At 44.6% G+C, this 16,603-nt stretch overlaps 10 protein-coding genes across 10 annotated transcripts; 3 read left to right on the top strand and 7 right to left on the bottom strand.

Moving 5' to 3' along the window:
- Positions 1-25: 25 nt before the first annotated feature.
- On the bottom strand, positions 26-1,243 carry TAF4 (LALA0S08e01640g1_1; the record flags this gene model as incomplete). Its single annotated transcript, XM_022770996.1, has 1 exon — positions 26-1,243. The coding sequence occupies one exon, from the start codon at positions 1,241-1,243 to the stop codon at positions 26-28; it is 1,218 nt and encodes a 405-aa protein (XP_022629620.1).
- Positions 1,244-3,044: 1,801 nt separating this feature from the next.
- On the top strand, positions 3,045-3,698 carry LALA0_S08e01618g (LALA0S08e01618g1_1; the record flags this gene model as incomplete). Its single annotated transcript, XM_022770995.1, has 1 exon — positions 3,045-3,698. One exon carries the CDS (start codon positions 3,045-3,047, stop codon positions 3,696-3,698), a length of 654 nt encoding a protein of 217 aa, XP_022629619.1.
- Positions 3,699-4,325: 627 nt separating this feature from the next.
- On the top strand, positions 4,326-5,420 carry RCL1 (LALA0S08e01596g1_1; the record flags this gene model as incomplete). Its single annotated transcript, XM_022770994.1, has 1 exon — positions 4,326-5,420. One exon carries the CDS (start codon positions 4,326-4,328, stop codon positions 5,418-5,420), a length of 1,095 nt encoding a protein of 364 aa, XP_022629618.1.
- Positions 5,421-5,547: 127 nt separating this feature from the next.
- Positions 5,548-7,140, bottom strand: MVP1 (LALA0S08e01574g1_1; the record flags this gene model as incomplete). The annotated part of the gene is made up of 1 exon (XM_022770993.1): positions 5,548-7,140. The coding sequence occupies one exon, from the start codon at positions 7,138-7,140 to the stop codon at positions 5,548-5,550; it is 1,593 nt and encodes a 530-aa protein (XP_022629617.1).
- Positions 7,141-7,820: 680 nt separating this feature from the next.
- MDM12 (LALA0S08e01552g1_1) lies at positions 7,821-8,669 on the bottom strand (the record flags this gene model as incomplete). Its single annotated transcript, XM_022770992.1, has 1 exon — positions 7,821-8,669. The coding sequence occupies one exon, from the start codon at positions 8,667-8,669 to the stop codon at positions 7,821-7,823; it is 849 nt and encodes a 282-aa protein (XP_022629616.1).
- A 149-nt stretch (positions 8,670-8,818) lies between these two features.
- Positions 8,819-9,436, top strand: COQ10 (LALA0S08e01530g1_1; the record flags this gene model as incomplete). Its single annotated transcript, XM_022770991.1, has 1 exon — positions 8,819-9,436. The coding sequence occupies one exon, from the start codon at positions 8,819-8,821 to the stop codon at positions 9,434-9,436; it is 618 nt and encodes a 205-aa protein (XP_022629615.1).
- Positions 9,437-9,555: 119 nt separating this feature from the next.
- On the bottom strand, positions 9,556-10,362 carry AIM34 (LALA0S08e01508g1_1; the record flags this gene model as incomplete). The annotated part of the gene is made up of 1 exon (XM_022770990.1): positions 9,556-10,362. One exon carries the CDS (start codon positions 10,360-10,362, stop codon positions 9,556-9,558), a length of 807 nt encoding a protein of 268 aa, XP_022629614.1.
- Positions 10,363-11,503: 1,141 nt separating this feature from the next.
- Positions 11,504-11,977, bottom strand: MIX17 (LALA0S08e01486g1_1; the record flags this gene model as incomplete). Its single annotated transcript, XM_022770989.1, has 1 exon — positions 11,504-11,977. One exon carries the CDS (start codon positions 11,975-11,977, stop codon positions 11,504-11,506), a length of 474 nt encoding a protein of 157 aa, XP_022629613.1.
- Positions 11,978-12,345: 368 nt separating this feature from the next.
- CSI2 (LALA0S08e01464g1_1) lies at positions 12,346-13,209 on the bottom strand (the record flags this gene model as incomplete). Its single annotated transcript, XM_022770987.1, has 1 exon — positions 12,346-13,209. The coding sequence occupies one exon, from the start codon at positions 13,207-13,209 to the stop codon at positions 12,346-12,348; it is 864 nt and encodes a 287-aa protein (XP_022629612.1).
- Positions 13,210-13,520: 311 nt separating this feature from the next.
- Positions 13,521-15,830, bottom strand: TOP1 (LALA0S08e01442g1_1; the record flags this gene model as incomplete). Its single annotated transcript, XM_022770986.1, has 1 exon — positions 13,521-15,830. One exon carries the CDS (start codon positions 15,828-15,830, stop codon positions 13,521-13,523), a length of 2,310 nt encoding a protein of 769 aa, XP_022629611.1.
- Positions 15,831-16,603: the final 773 nt, after the last annotated feature.

The following is a 16,603-nucleotide window of genomic DNA, read 5'->3' as shown; positions in this document are numbered from 1 at the left end:
ATTCTTTATTTACCGTACTTCCTATTCAGTCTCTTATTCTTGCGTAGCCCTTCGGGATCACTGTATTTACACCAACTCTTCTGTTCTCCAAAGCGTTCAGTAGATCTCTCATAACAATCCCCGGTTCTTCCCTAGCTTCGCGGTATCGAATGCCGATTTCACCACGAGCAGCAACGTCTGACGATACTTTACCCAAAACCTTGACAGAATTATTGTTAGCTTTCGGACCAGCGTTCAGCCAGCTGTACTTCTTCTTGCCACCTGTCATCATATTAGCAGTGGCGTTGGAGGCCCTATGCAACGTCTCTTCGGTCTCAACTTTAGCCTCTGCGGTCTCTTTTTCCAGCCCCATAGAAATTCTTCTCTTGACTCGTTTCTCTTCCTGTTCTTTTTGCTGAATGGCGATATCTCGCAGAGCGCGCGACACGTCGCTTCGACGGTTGGAGTTCAACCTTATCGAGCGACGTCGGTGTCTGGAAAGAACGAGAGAATTGGTTATTATGTCCCTCATAAATGCCTCGCAAGCTGATGACATTAAACTTAGCACGTCGTGAGCTTTGGAAAAATCCTGATTGAAGTTTTGTTCCGTGCCAACTTTCTTCATGAAGTCTGCAACTTGGGACGGATGCAAAAGTGGAACTTGCGGCGGCAGTGTGTTGTTGAGGGCCGTATCTGAGTACTGTGCGCTGTTTTTGGTGATGTTCATGGACGAGTTTAGCAACGCCTCTTCTTCACGGATATCAACACCTGCAGAAAAAAGAGCATCACTCAACTTGTCAGGATCTGTTTGCATTTTAGAGGATGCCGCCTGATTTGGGTTTGCAGCTGCATTACCTGAGCCATTAGTGGTCCCACTACCATTGCCCGAAGGGTTTGATCCGCCAGCTTGCACTGATTGTTGCATTTTTTTGGTAGTTTGCTGCATCCCCTTCGGTTTGATCTTTTTCTTATCCTGTGTGGTGGCATTCGTGGAGTTCACAAGGTTCGTTGTAGGGGTTTTACTTTCTGGAAGAACAACCCCGGATGATGTTGGTCTATCGACCATACTATCGAAGGGAGTGGGCATATCCGATCCAAAATCTGTAGTCCCAGGCTCCAAACTTTCACTAGCCGTGCCGCTTCCTATCTCAAACGCCGGTTCTTCGTCTTCCAACAGAGTGTCATTATTATCTTCCCTTTTGGCTTTTTTCAGACTCGAATTTTCAGGTCCCTGGCTACCTGGTCTCTTTGGTGACTTGGCCATTATCGAGTAGACTGACAGAAGTGCTCGTAGAGGTACTTCAGACTTGTTCCCAGGGCTTTAAAGTCTGGTTTTTGACAGAAGAAACGGTTTGTTGTGTCGACTTTGTCTACTTTGATCTTTCAAGATGACCTTAGAAATTTACCAGTACTCGTACGGAGGTATATGGAACCCAAGCTGTCACATGATTTCCAAGAAGTATCCATCCACGTATCTTCAATGAAGCTATAAGAATGTGAAGTGAGAACATATCATTATGCCTTCAGCAATGAGATTTATTTGAATTCTTGATATGGTCTTAGAAGTCTCTGAAGCACACTTTTTTTGGCGAGAAAAAAGCTTCTAAATTAGAGGAATTCGTGCGCAATCGGGGACGAATGCCATGCAGAGTTTGTGCGAAATTGGGTGTGTGTTGTCTGGAGATGTTCGACAGTGCTGGCAATGCGGAGTATGCGAAAATAGCTAAAATTCAAATATCTATTTTTTGTCAGATATTGTATTCATGTAATGGCTAATTTATCTCACACCCGAGAGTTAGAAAAAATCAGCATTATGAGGAAGCGCATTTGCGCTTTTTCCACACTTAAATCTCGCACCATCTAGGTGCTGTCGCTATGCTCTTGTTCAAGAACTAGTTGTTGGTCATCACCTTATACTCAACCTGTCATCTGTCACATTGGTCACGTGTGATATAAGCCAATTGTCAATATCCAATATGACACTAACACCCAGTGCTGTTGGGGACCCCAAGGCCGGCTCAACCAACGGTTTCAAGCTATGTTCATCAGTAGAGATTGCCATTCTTCTAGAATCTTGATGCTTAAGGTAGCTGATCTATGCATTTCTGAAGACGCATTTTCTACCACCAGATAAAATCCCCCACCAGGTCGCCTGCTGTTCTTTTTGTACCTTCTCATCAGTTTTGAATTATCCAATTGGAGTTTCTTGAATTCTTACTACTCTCGATTATCATAATGTTTTATTTTCCTGAAACTGGAAAAACAGGTAGGAAACAAAATCAAGACGTGTTTATACTCCTGTTGAGTCTCTATCCTTGGGGTGCTGTTGCACGCTGAACGTTCCATACCTTCGGTGAATGTTTCTGTTGCCGAAAAGTGTGGAACATCGTTCCATGGAGTTTAAGATTATCTCTCCGTGTGTATTTAACATAAAACGAGATGAGCCTGTAGGCTGAAGAAGACGTCCCTGGCGAATGTTCGAAGTTCAATTACTCCGGGTGCGATAACGTCAGTAGATAACTACGTAGGCTCTACCATCAGCGCAAGTGCCGCCACTTGGGACAACTGAGGTCTTTCCTGTTGGATCAGTACTTTGTTCTAGATTTTCATCAATTCTGTCGCTGTCATTATGTCACGTGTATCTGATCACTTTGCCATTGATCTGACGCAAGGCAGACGGAGGTTCCGACACTGTTGGAATCGCTCATTTTCTAGAAACTGAGACCTCGATAAGCACAATTCACTTGTATTCGTACTTTATCAAGCACAGATTCCATGTCTCGATCATCTCGGCAGATCTAGCTCAAATTAAATGGTTGAGCGTTTTTTAAAGAAAGCGTGCTTTTGCACCCCGATTGGAGAGTGCTCGCATACCACCGCTTTAACATCTAGAAACTCGAACAACCCTCATGTTCAGCTTCAGTCACTCCGTTGGAAAATCGTTGTTGAGATAGCTGAAGCTCTGTCGTCGAGTACTCGTACTCATGAAGACCGTTCAAGTTGAAAATTGAGATGCATTACTACCATCAACTCCGAACATCTCTTCCAAGCGTCAATTGCTCTTCATGGACTATAGGGACACCAAAGAGCAATTGATCGAGACCAAAGAAGGTACTCCAGACTACAAGCTAGACTATGGACCGCTACCACGAGATACTTTCATAAGTAAACTATCGTGGAGACTAGAAGTTGGAAAGTGGACCTATGCGACTGTTTTGTTGACACTAATAGCATATGGTACGCTCGTTATGTTTGGCTTCTGGATCGACATAGGTGCAGGAATGGTCGTTTCAATTGTGGGCTCTGTTCCCACACTTGTGCTAATAGCACATATCATTGAATCATCTGAAAAAGGGTGGAACGACAGAAGCGTACGTAGCTGGATGGTGGAGATAATAAATATCAACCCGGGAGAGGATTTGAACAAGTGGGATTTAATTGCTGCCAAACTGAACATTATTCTTCACGAAAATGGCGAAACGGCCACCAGGTATTATTTCTACGACGGGAGACACTGTCTGTTCAGATTTACCGACAAATATGCCACATCAAATTCGGAAAACTTTGGAGAGCGGTCTCGCTTGGCCGTGCCCTTCATCAAAGCTGCCGTGGATCAATACATGGAGCATATCGACGAGCAGTTCCGGCAAGTGACACTGGGTAGTTCCTCTGGTAGAGTCAAGGATGCCCTTCAAGATGTTGATAAGAAAGCAAAATGATGGCTTGCACAGTTGTGATGGCAAGCTCTGTTTATACCCGTGTCGGAACTCTGTGTCTGGAGTGTCGTTGCATGATGAACTTGGTGGAGTTAGCTCTCCGGTGTGTTTAGGATAAACGAGATGAGCTTGTAGGCTGAACAAAACATCACGGACAGATGTAAAAATTCAAGTTCTCCAGAATCAATCACTTCAATGCGTTACCGCTAACGCATGTCTTGTTAATCGATGTTGAATAGTAGTTATTCTAGGTTCTTTGAGTATTTAGTCAATTTCTGTCATCTGTCATCTGTCACGTGCTCATGAACATTTTATCAAAAATCAGTTGCTAGACCCACTGAGGTTTCGACAAGACGACACTAGAAACACCTTGACGGCTCCAAAAACCACGACTTCCAGTCATCAATCCCAAATGTTTGAAATGTAGTGTCTCTGAATTCTTTAAACTGTCATCTTAGTTTTCGTCAGATCACATGATACGTTGAGTACTACTCCCAATAGTGTGGAAGATTTTTCAATTTAAAGCTCATCGCCCATCGGATGCTCATCGCAGGACCAACTGACAAGACAAAACCGGGTTCGTTCACCACTGTCAAAGGTTCTTTAAAGGTAACTGTAAATTTTGGGAACATGTCTACGTCCAGATATGTTACTTTCCAGAGCTGTCGAAACTTCAGGATGCTGATAGTTTTGGCAACGCTTTCTGGACATCCCATTAGAATTGAAAAAATCAGGTCAGAAGATCTGAACCCAGGTCTGCGAGACCATGAGGTCTCGTTTTTACGTCTGATAGAGGCTCTGACTAACGGCAGCTCGATCGAAATCTCATATACCGGTACAACGGTCAATTACAGACCGGGCATCATAACAGGCGGCTCTTACACGCATCAGTGTCCGCCTGGGAAACCAGTGGGATACTACGTCGAGCCAATGCTATATCTAGCACCTTTCTCCAAGAAGAAGTTCTCAGTGATCTTTAGAGGTGTGACAGCCTCACATCAGGATGCAGGTCTGGAAGCCATCAAATGGGGTCTCATGCCAGTTATGGAGAAATTCGGCGTTCGTGAGTGCGCTTTGCACACTTTGAAGCGTGGATCTCCACCTTTGGGAGGCGGTGAAGTACATCTGGTTGTCGATTCCCTAATCTCACAGCCCATAACCATGCATGCTCTAGAAACACCTCAAATATCATCCATCAGAGGTGTTGCATACTCTACCAGAGTCAGTCCCTCAATGGTTAATCGGATGATTGACGGCGCTAGAAAAGTGCTGAAAGGCGTGGGATGTGAAGTCGATATAACTGCTGACGCTTGGAGAGGAGAAAACTCCGGTAAAAGTCCCGGATGGGGTATAACGCTAGTGGCAGAAAGTAAGAAGGGCTGGAAATATTTTTCTGAAGGTATTGGCGATGCCGGCGAAGTCCCCGAGGATCTTGGCTCTCAGATCGCCTACGAGCTCTTGGAGGAAATCTCAGCGAGCGCCGTTGTTGGACGAAACCAACTGGCGCTTGCAATCGTCTACATGGTAATTGGTAAAGAAGATATTGGTCGACTCAGGATCACCAAATCACAAGTAGATGAAAAATTCATTTGGTTATTGAGACATATCAAACAAATCTTCGGAACAGAAGTGTTCTTGAGGCCAGTAAACGAGGCCGATAGCGACGACCTCATAGCGACAATCAAAGGCGTGGGATTCATCAACTCTAACAAAAAAATAGCATGATGTGCATATAGTAAATAATACAATAACTATCACAAGAAGTATTGGTTCAAGGTCATGACACCTCATCACAGCTGCATTCTTGACTAAATTTACATGCCCATTGAAAAAAGGACAACTCAAAAGAGCTTTATCTCGAGGTTGGCATTGTTTCAACAGCACTCAACAGTTTTTCCCACTCATTGGAGTTTAATTCCATGTAGTTCATATTGAGCTTCGCCCATCTTTGAAAACTGTCCGAAATCAAAAATTGAGTCTCTTGGAAATAAACATACTCCTCCAGGATACATTCCCTTATGAGCCAGCTTTTATTCATCTGTTGTGCGATGCTTCTCCGGTCTCTTTGAATGCTTTGTTTTACCTTATCGTACTCTGCACCTTTCAAATCAGGCTTATCCTTCATCTGGTCCAAACGTTCGGTATTGAGTTCAATGCGTCTTTGAAGCTGTGGGACAGTATTACCTGCCATAATTTTGTATCTTTCGAACAGCCCTTTGAGTGCGAGAAGAATATCTATAAAGGTCCTAAAGTGCGGCGACAATTCTCTTTTCGTGTCCTCGCTTTCGGAAATGGCAATCTTGTTGCAGGCTCCCAGGTGTTTGGACACCATCCCCAAATGATCGTTTATTTCCTGTACAGTGTTGCTGGTTTCGGAAGAGAAGATGCACGTTGTTTTGCCAGCAAAATCATCAATGATTGATGCAAGTAAAGCCCTGTCTTGACTGATAAACTTCATTCTTTTCTCATATCGCTCTACCAGGATTGTAATTTTTGCCCACAGATCCAAAAGTGTATCAATCGAGGCATCTGCTTCATTCCACCGATCTGCCATCTCTTTTTGCCACATCTTTATGAAGGAAGAACTGATTTTCTTGTCGGTGAACTCATCTGTCGTATCGTAGCTAGCGTTTTTCCTCCAGCCAAGCAGATCTGTAGGAACGGTCAGAAAAGTTAGAAGTAAGTCATCCGTCTTAAGAACCGGGTGCTTTATGAGCAGATTGATGAATCTTGACAACCCGTTGAGTCTCTTGATAAGAAAAACAGGGTCTGCATTGTGTGAGCCGATCTTTTTCGGTGGAAGGTCAGGAATCATGCGGAAAGGGTATTTCTTCAGCAAAACCTCTTGCAGCCACACGAAATCCGAATACCGCCTTACCACGCTCTTGTCACTAGCTGCCTCTGTATCTGGCAGCTCCACCAAGTGTCGCACAAGGTAGTTTGTATGTTTGAATAAAAGGCCCTCCCTTTCCGGTAATTCTTCTACCAGGATAATGTCAGGAGCCAGAGGATTATATGTCTTTCTGACCTCATGCAGCCAGTTATCGTAGTCTTCCTTTACATGGGGCTCACTCGATTGATCTGTAGATTCTGCAAATGGTGTTTCTGTAAGCATATCGCCTTTCAAGAGGCCTCTAGACACTTGGTTGTTGACGTCTCCTAAAGTATCGCCCCATCCAGCCACTGTAGCAGTCCTATCACCACCCTGTTGTCCCATTAGCAGACTAGACGTATCAAATTGCACATCTGGAGCATTGGATTCCCTACTTCTGTGGCCTAAAAATGGTTCAACCTTTGAAGTTGATGCTGGTCCAGCCTCTGCCTGCAGTATGCCAGAAGACGTTAGTGGATCAGTATTCAAACTTGCCCATTCGTTTTGCGTGGCAGGTGAGCCTGAAATTTGACCAGACTTCCAAGGATCCTCTAAGTTACCAAATAGATTCATGATCCGCTGTCTTGATGATCCAGATGTCTTGGATGTGTTGTTTGATGTGAAGTTTGCCTAAGATTGTCTTAACTGTACGACTATTTATTATGGTGATGATGATAGCTTCAAGAACTTTGAGAACTACAAGAACTTCAGGAACTTGAAGGGCATCTGGATCAAGAGTAGCTGGTTCAAGAAGCTTTTGTTAGTAGTCTAAGAATCGGCTATTTAGTGGACAACCGCTGAAGGTTGAAGCATACCAAGAAATGCTTAGCATGAAAGCTGTTTCTAACTAAAAAGTTATAAACTTGGTGGACCTCTTTCAAGATGCACTGCTTGATGAGTTTATTGTAGCTTAAATCGTTGTGGAAAAGTTATGGTTTTGTTGTTTTTTCTTGACTCTTGAAACAGAAAGCCAGAATGAGAACTTTTTGAGTTCCGGTGGTTTCTACCAAAAACGCAGGTGGAATTAGCTTCTCCGTGTATGGTTCGCGACTTTCAGTGAAACAATTCGCTTGTTGCGTACAGTGCATGTAGATTCGTGTGTGCTTATGATTAATTCTGCTGGATGCCTTCGATGTAGACCATAAATCTCGCTGGCTGTGATATTTAGTGAAATCGGCTTCTCAAAATTTCAAAGACCGTTGAGATAAGCACATCTGCGATGGGTTGACAGGTTGCCAACCACTAGTCTCAGTCTACTCCTCCTGATCGCTATCGTCCTCGTTGAAGTCCAAATTGATCCAGCTAGGCCATGCCGCTTCGACCTTCACAATAGTTTTGAAAACTTCTAGTAAAAACTGTTCAAGTTTGCCCACGCTTCGCAGCACAGAACCTTCCACATCGTTTTGTTCACCTATTTCGCTTTCGATCTTGATGCTGCGGATCAGCGAGATTCTCTCAAGTGATTTTTTGCCCAAAAACGCTGAGCTTCCAGAATCGGTTATAGACTCTCTTGCATCCAAGACAGGATCCGCCACATCGCACAAGAAGCTGATAAACAGCTGTTTCGACAGATAGGCTACCAAACACAGTACATGGACGCCCAGATCCGTGATCGACAATTTCACAGGAAGACTCATGAAAGACGGGCTGGGATAGTTGAGTGCTAGTTCTGCATTGACCTCTATCGTCATATCGCCCTTGTAGTCCACTTCTACCAAAAACTGCATATCGCTTGGATTGCTAGTGGGTTTCGGTTCAGGTTCAAAACCGTCTTTTCCTGCGTTCAATGCTTCTTCTTCTTCATCATCATCTACTTGGTCTTGGCCGTCACTACCGTCAGTTGAATGCTTCCTCAAATGCTCTTTTGGCTTCGTTCCTTCACTTTCACTAGCAATGTGCTCGTAGAACTCGCTCAAAGGGTCTGTGATCTCCCGAAGAGTGATTTTTGGTGGTATATGTCCAAGGCGAAAGTTGGTGACCTGCAAACTATTGACATAACTGGGCAGGGCGATAGCTTGCAATTGAGAATTGAGAAATGCCTTGATGGAATTGTTGATAACGGGATCTTCCCCGACGTCTTCCCAGTTGATTTCAAACGACATCTCAAATCTCAAGCCCTCAATTCACACATGGAGTGTTGTTAAATTTATCAAGTTGGATCTTGAAGTTTGAATATATATGCAAAGGTAGCATAGATGTAAAGTCTTGAAAGAAAGCGAATACCTAGATCAAAAGCAAACTCCAACTACTGATGATAAAAAGCACCAGCAGAATCTTTAGTTTGTCAATTCAAAGAAGTCTCCAGCTTCACAATCCAAGAGCGTTCACAAATGCGGCCAGAAACTTGTCAGAACAGCAGAGATTCTTGCTAGCCAGAACCATAAATGCACCAGCTGCCGATGTCTACGACGTTGTTTCTAACATATCAGATTATAAAAAGTTCATGAAATACTGCACGGAATCGGTCGTTACCAAAAAAGATGAAGCAACAGGAAGGCCGACTCAGGCTGGGTTGACGGTCGGATTTCTGCACTACGATGAGAGCCTCGAGTGTGAAGTCCAATGTGTGCAGGAAAAAAACGGCAATTACACTGTGGTGGCCAATTCATTGACCCATAGCTTGTTCAACGCATTGCAAACACATTGGTGCATCAAACCGCACCCGTTGAGGCCCAGTGCTACAGAGGCAGTACTGTGCCTCGAGTTTCAATTCAAAAGCAGTCTGTACAACAATGTGGCATCCATTTTCGGGAAAAGCGCCGCGGAACATGTCATGAAGTCGTTCGAAAAACGAATCTTCAGCTTGAAGCGACAGAATGCCAAAAACAAAGCTGGTGATACTGCGGAAAGAGCAACCCTCAAAAATTGAACTGCGTTAGAGTGTTTTACGTACCTAAGTTGATTTTTTTCTTCGATTCTGTTGATGATTTTCCTACCGGATGAAGTAAACTGCTTTTGTTCCTTCATCATGATCCAAACAAATTCCTTTTAGTGCTCACGATCGCCCTTTTTGGACCAGAGCTTGAGCGACCACCACCCTGCCACGAGTCCCGCCACGCTTAGGAGAAAAGTCTTGTCTCTGGACTCCAATGAGTCCGATTCCTTCGATGGGTCGCTTTTGTTCGTTGCGTCTGCATCATTGTTCTTGGCGGTCTCATACTCCTCATTTACGATGTCGAGACTGTCTTCTGGGGCGTCCGCTTGGAAAATCACCTTGTCGTGGTCTGTGGTCGAGACTTGAGGTGTTTTGTCCAACGGGCTGTTTTCCGTGGCAAGAAGCTCTTTTTCCAGCATCGTGACTGGTTTCTGGTCTGCACTTTCAGAAAGTGGTGTTATGTGCACAATGTACTCCTTGTCAAGCGACTGCAACGCATCTTCGGTAGCTGCAACGTCAGGAAGCTTTACGTCGTCCACGGGTCTGGAATCTCCTTTCTGGCCAACAGCTCTCGAAAAATGCAGCTGACGCACAGAGCTGGCTATGCTGGATGTTCCAGGTAGTGATTTTGAGTTTTCAAACGCCAAAATACGGTCTACAAGTTCTCCCTTTCTGCCTGAAATCTTCAGCCCTCGATTGCGACACTCATTCTTGAGGGCTTTCAAACTCAGCACATTAAAGCTAGCGAGCTTGTCGTTGCTTAAAAGGGTCGTGTGGTCTTTGCGGAGCGTACTATGCACCAATCGTCTGGCTGAAAGTTGCAAAATTCCAGACCAACTTCCGATGCCTGCTGTATGAAGAGTACCAGTGCTAGCGTTATGTTTTGCGACCCGAGAGAAAAGGATTTGCAGGGTCTTCATGTTATGTGTGTGATTAGGATGGTTCCAGCCTGAACTATTCAGCTGATTCGGTCAGATCGGAGGTGATTTCGTATGTGGGATGGATCTTACGGGGTGTTATAGTTTCAGGAAGAAGAAGATGATGATGTTTATTTACTAATTTTGAAAGGGGAGGTCGAGTACAGAATTCGTGAGTACTTTCCTTGACAGTGATGAAGTTGCCATGCGAAATTATAGAGAATATGATGATATTGGATGTCAATGAATTCCGGTTTCATCAGACAGTGACTTTAAAATCACTTTGATAGGTGAAGCTGCTATGGATTCATGTAGCTGGCCTTACACTTTTAGAATTTGGTGACTCCGGGAAAGGTACCTTTACACGAGTGTGTCGCTGGTGCTATTCAATTCTCCAGCTCATTTCACAATTATAATCAAGATACCCCATCACTTCTTCACGTGGAAAAATACTAACCGGGATGCTTGATCTGATTCGTAGACTCTTGGAACGATTGTGCTATTACTGGCTGGGAACTCGAAGTCGTTGAGCCGGAAGTGATACGTATACGGTGATCCCAACAAGAGATATGTCACGAATTTCATTTACAGAAGAATGAAAAGGTTTCGAGCAACAAGAGTGGGAGCAGCTATTAGCATATACGTCCAATGGCTTCTGTTGCAATGGGTGTCGTTTAAATATAACGCTACATTCCGAGCTTGACTCGTATACCATAACGTAGATTACAGACCATCATCACTATCGACGACTATACCAATGAATAGCGATGCCCTCCCATCGACACTGAATAAGGTTGCCGTTGCTCAATAGAGCCCTTAGCGTTTTCTCCTTGTAACAACTATTCCACATTTTAATCCCAGATTGGCGCGTCCACTCCCGATTGTTCACAATCCTGACATTCGTTTTTTCAACCTGCTTTGACTATTTACACTTTACAATGTAACAGGTTCATGCGAATCTGTGTTTTGGACCCAGATTGTTCATTAATCTTGAGGTCCAGCAATACATACATATATGTATCAAAAGAATATGGAAATGGGTCTCGGTGATTGAAAGCGTTGACCTCCGCTTAATCCACCGTTCAAGACCCCTGAAGCGCACCCCGTCTGTCTTAGAGCGCCATCATCATCAGAACGACAATTTTTAGTACTGACGAGCAGCTTCTTGACACGCCTTTAGCTGCTGCAGATAAAAATCGCAAATTTGCATGTTTCCGCTGTTTTCCTCCAAACATCTAGTGAAGGTTCTGGCGTCGACGTCACAGCCTCTAGCCTGTTCCTGGGCAAAAGTCTGCTGTTGAGCTGGATTGGACACCATCTGCTGTTGTTGTTCGGCAGCTGGAGCACTGGAAGACCCGGAAAACATTCCGGTGAGACCAGCACCCAAAGTATGACCCACAGCACTACCAACTGCCACACCGGCAGCGGTAGAAGCCATTTGCGAAAAAAGACCTGGCTGACGAGTCTGGGCACCCGCCTGTGGGTGTGAATAAGCATTAGACTGATGAGTTGATGCTGGAGTGTGCTGTTGTTGATGGGGCTGGGCAGCCATGGTGGAAGCCGAACGGGTCTGAGCTGGAGCTGGTCTGGATCTAACGCCGCCTCTAGAACGTGCCATTATTGTTGTTGAGTGAGTTGATATGGGTTTGGTACTTTAAAAGAGTATATGCTCTTAAATTTGGATGCTTCTATCTCTTATTCAAAGTTCTCATCGCCATAATGCTTCTTCTTTATATACTACTACATTTACAATATATCTCGGGAATTATTAAATTTTTCGCCACTGATCTATAGAGGCGTGACTTGTGCGTGATATACACGTGGTGTAAAAATCATGTGAAAGTCATGTGGTTATCACATGATCTATGTTAGCTTTTACCGCTTTCTAACTTCTCCCATCGAACAGTCTCAGTTTAACTTCAACTCGTCTTCCCAGGTTCAGCATTATCTTCTGCCTTTCCCCTCACTTGGCACTGTACCGCCTCCTCACAGCTCTTCGTCAAACATTTTCTCTAAATGGATACTTGGAGGCCTTACAGAGCGTGGCTCACCATATGCGAATTGATACAGAGGATCAGAATGCTCTAAGACCTGTGCAGCTTGTACCGGTCCTGAAAACTCCGAGAACTCCGACTGTGGTGTTCCTTGAGACGGCAGACCGTTGCCGTTAGCCGTATTTTTCATGATTTCCGTAGGTGATATGAACATCGATTGACGTTCAGCTTGTGAAATGGTGTTGGTAGTGAACGCTCCGTTTTGTAATAGATCTATCGTGGACTGGGAGTTAAAAGTGCTCAAAACTGGTCGTTTAGAGCTTCTGGTCTTCAAAACCTTCTCCGATATGTCGCTGTGGGAAGAACCGTCCGAGTAATCGGTGTCTGAATCTCGAGAGTGGAACATAAAAGGATCCGATTGGAACCGGGCTTCAACGGACCGTTCCCGGTACTCACGACGTGCACTCAACCACCCCCGTAGTGCGAAGATCGCCCAGATCGACGAAAAAACGACCCCAAAAAATCCGATTATGGCCCCAACAATAACGAAAACTGTACCACTGGGATACGCCGTTCGGTAAATCTCTTTGCTTCCAGCGGTATCCGGCACCACTGGCGTGAAGGTCGCGCTGTAGGAAGAAGAGATGGTTGATGTAGCTGTGGCACCAGTGCTTGCACTTGAAGAGTTTGAGCTTGCCGTCAAAGTGGGCAACTCACGCTGTATCAGAGGCGGGTTTGCTGAAGTAGAGGACATTCCGCGTTTGATAAGCATCTGGAAAGTTCTATCAAAGTCTCGATTGGCAGACGCAGTTAGCATTAAAGTACAAAACGTACAATATACCGTTCCTAACTTCATTACAGTTCTGTTCAAAAGCGTGTCTACAAAAACCCCGGTTTCCGTTGGACTGAAAACAACCTAGCTATGAGAAAGTCTATACAAATGCTACATAGGATCTTATATATGCTCCCGTTCATGGGTCAATTGCATCTTTCGTAGTTGGCCCTTGCGTCGTCCTGTGCCGATCAAGACGCGATTTTTCACCCGGTACGCGAAAAATCCCATGTTGGCCTTTAAGCACGAAAAAATATGCAGAACCAAAGCGTATACTTTACATTAGCGCATGAACTACGTATACACATTCGGTTAACGGAACCGTGTTCAGTGGATCAGAACCGCCAGTTCTCGTCAGCGGACTCCACAGCCCATTTGAACTTGTCTCGTAGCGACTTTGTAAAAACTTTCTCCAAGGGAACACCGTATTTCTTGCAAAACACCACTGATAATCTGGGGTCGATATAGTTGATCTTGGAAGTGCCCAGGGAAACCTGGGAGTTGTCCTCCTTGTCCTTCAGCTGAGTGGTGTAGTTTTCAATTCTTTGCTCGAGTTTTTCAACCTGCGATTTGAGTTTTTCCACGTCGCTGTTCGTTATTTGTACTTTGCCGGTCTTGAGCTCCTCCGCATAAGCCTTCTCCGTCTCATCCACTTTTTGCATCCACTCCTGAAGCTGAGACTCCGGCAGGGGTTCCTCATTGTCGAATTTGCGTTTCTCGTTGTCGCGAGCAAACTTTTTGACGAATTTTTCCCGCTCCTTCTCAATGACCCGTTTGTGAATGGCGGCTTCCTGTTCCTTGACAAGATCGTTGACCTCAGCAAAATACTTGGGGTTCTTCTTGACCTCAGACTTGTCCAGCTGCATGATCGATTTTTTCAGTCTAACTTTCTGCCATTCCATTTCTTCGATCCTTGCGGTGGCCTTTTCCACCGATGCAGCATGACCCTTTGTCACGGTCCTTTGATGGTTACACAGGATGGCAACTGTTCTGTTGGCGGCATTGTATTTCAAAAGCTTTTCCGCGACTGTTCCTTCATTCGGAATCAGGTCCAATTGATCCTGCATTGTCTTGGAAGCGTTGTAGGTACGGAACACTTTAGCTGTCAAGCCGGGCATGTAGTTTTGAAGGTGCTTGTTCAATAGTGATGGGTCCAGTCTATCAAACAAGTCGTGGCCGGGCTTCTTTGGTGGTTTCTTGAACAATGTAAGGTTCTTGAAAACTTGCTTTTCTACCTCAACTTCCTGGTAAAATCTGATAGAGTCCTTACCAAGAAAGTCGAATATGACCGTTGTGGGAGGCTTCAACGTAACATGCTCGTATCTCAAAGAACAGCAGCCCACAGTGTCTGCTTCGTCGTCTGCCTTCTCCCCGCCTGCTCTTAGCGCAAACACATCGATAAAATAACATGCAACTGCAATCTGTCTTTCCAGCATGACCTTACTTTTGAGATTCTTGGTGTAATCTCTCCTGACCGCTTCAATGTAGTCCTTCAATTGGCGGGCCTTTTCGAATTTTTTGAAGTCACTCATACCTTTCAAAGATGAGTTAGCGGCAAATCGCACGTACTTGAACGAATTCGAGATATTTTCTCGCCACATAGCTAGCCATTGCACGGTATTGTCGTGCCTTATTTCACCCCAATTGTGACCTTCTGGCGCTTTTGGAATTTCAGCATCTTTATCGAGATTGAGCACCACATCTTCGGGATAAACTCGTCTTTTCAGCTTGCCTGTCTTTGGGTGCGCACCACGACCACGAAATAGCCCTGGGGGCTCAATTCTGAAATTCCCGACCTGTTCTTTGCGCTCATCAAGAAAACAGTATTTGTAAGGTTCTTCCAACTCCTCCTTTTCCTCTTTTAATTTCTTCTTTTCCTGTGAGCTGAGCTGCTTTTTCTGCTCTTTTTGCAGCTGGTAGTAGTCGAAAATCTTGGAGAAATCGCATAATTCGAATTCCTTGATCTCAACACCATTGCGGGTCCCACCGCTCTCTTTGAGCACCTCTAGAAAGTCTTCAAAGAAGTTTTTCTGGAAGACCGGATTCTTGGCATGGTCCGATTCCAGCAAAGCTGCGAAAAAGCCCACAACCTCTTCTGCCTGGGGCGGGAGATCAACGGGTTTCCCAGCATAGTAGAGCCTGACGTGCGAAGGCAAAGGCTCGTACGTGGGAGGAAAAATAACACCGTTGTGCTTTAGGGTGGTCCATTTGACGGTTTCGTCGTCGTTTTCCTTTTCCCACCACTTGAACTCATCGGCACTTTCGCTGGTCTCTTTAATGCTGTCTTCCGGGTCTGCATTCTGCTGCTCGACGGAATGTTCTCGTTTGGGGATTTTTTTAGGTGATTTGGTGGTTTTCGCCGGTGGTGTCGCCTTTTTGGCCCTTGGCTTTTTCGCCTTGACACTACTACTACCACCATCGCTTTTTTGCATGGTTTTCTTAGCCTTTTTCACAGTTTTTCGAGAATTTGCAACTTTCGAAAGCGCTGCATCACTGTCAGCGGACTCAATGTCCTCATCCTTGATTTTGGAGCTACCATTTTCCTCATCTGAATCTTCGATTTTTCGCTTATTACGCTGAAAGGCTGCTGAGAGAGGTGCATCTTCTTCGTCAGAAGAGGTGTCTTCCTTTAGTTTTACAGTCATTGGTTTGGCAATTTTACTGAAGTTAGCGTCGAGATCTAGTACAGCAAATCCGGAGTCACAGAGATCAAGTCAAGACGAGTTGAGGGTCTGCTATATATAACAGATTTTTTTTCAAAAATCTGTCTACTACATATACATCAATTTAAACCATCGTCTTAATAGAGGATAGTGAAAGAATGAAGTTAATGGAATTTGACATGTATATAAGGCATCAAGTGAGTGAGCGGCCGAGGGAAACTATTGAGCTTCTAGTCGAGCATCACAGAACTTCATGCTAGTTGAGATTGGGTCGCTTGTAGTCTCTACATGGTTTGTTTCGTAGAAAACCCATCATCAACCAGGCTGTTCTTCAATCCGACTTCGTAGACCACCGTACCTCCTAAAACAGGACATTTCTCCTATCAGGAGTCTGGCAGTATGATAGCAGTCATGCACAGACCTACTAAACTGAGGTTTCCTTATTTGCACATATCTATACTTTAGTTACGTTAATTTGGCATAGCTCTACAAACAGAGATGAATAGGACGTCACACGCAGGAATAAGACATTTCAAACTAGAAGATACTACCTAGCAGCCCAAGTGCTATCCTTTTCTCGGCTAAGGATTCAAGTTTACTGTCCAAGGACTCAAGTTTATCGAAAACAAGCCGTAGTCAGAAACGACGCGATAGGTTGCACCCTCTGCTTTAAAACTGCGTTAAAACTACATGCAGACTACGTGGAGACTACGTAAAACCACGCACATCTACATAGGAACTCCGTCTTTGCCCTT

Source organism: Lachancea lanzarotensis, scaffold LALA0S08, assembly GCF_000938715.1.
Source record: "Lachancea lanzarotensis genome assembly LALA0, scaffold LALA0S08, whole genome shotgun sequence".
Classification (NCBI taxonomy): Eukaryota; Fungi; Ascomycota; class Saccharomycetes; order Saccharomycetales; family Saccharomycetaceae; genus Lachancea; species Lachancea lanzarotensis.
The sequence above is the reverse complement of the archived record's forward strand: the minus strand, read 5'-3'. Positions and strand labels throughout refer to the sequence as shown.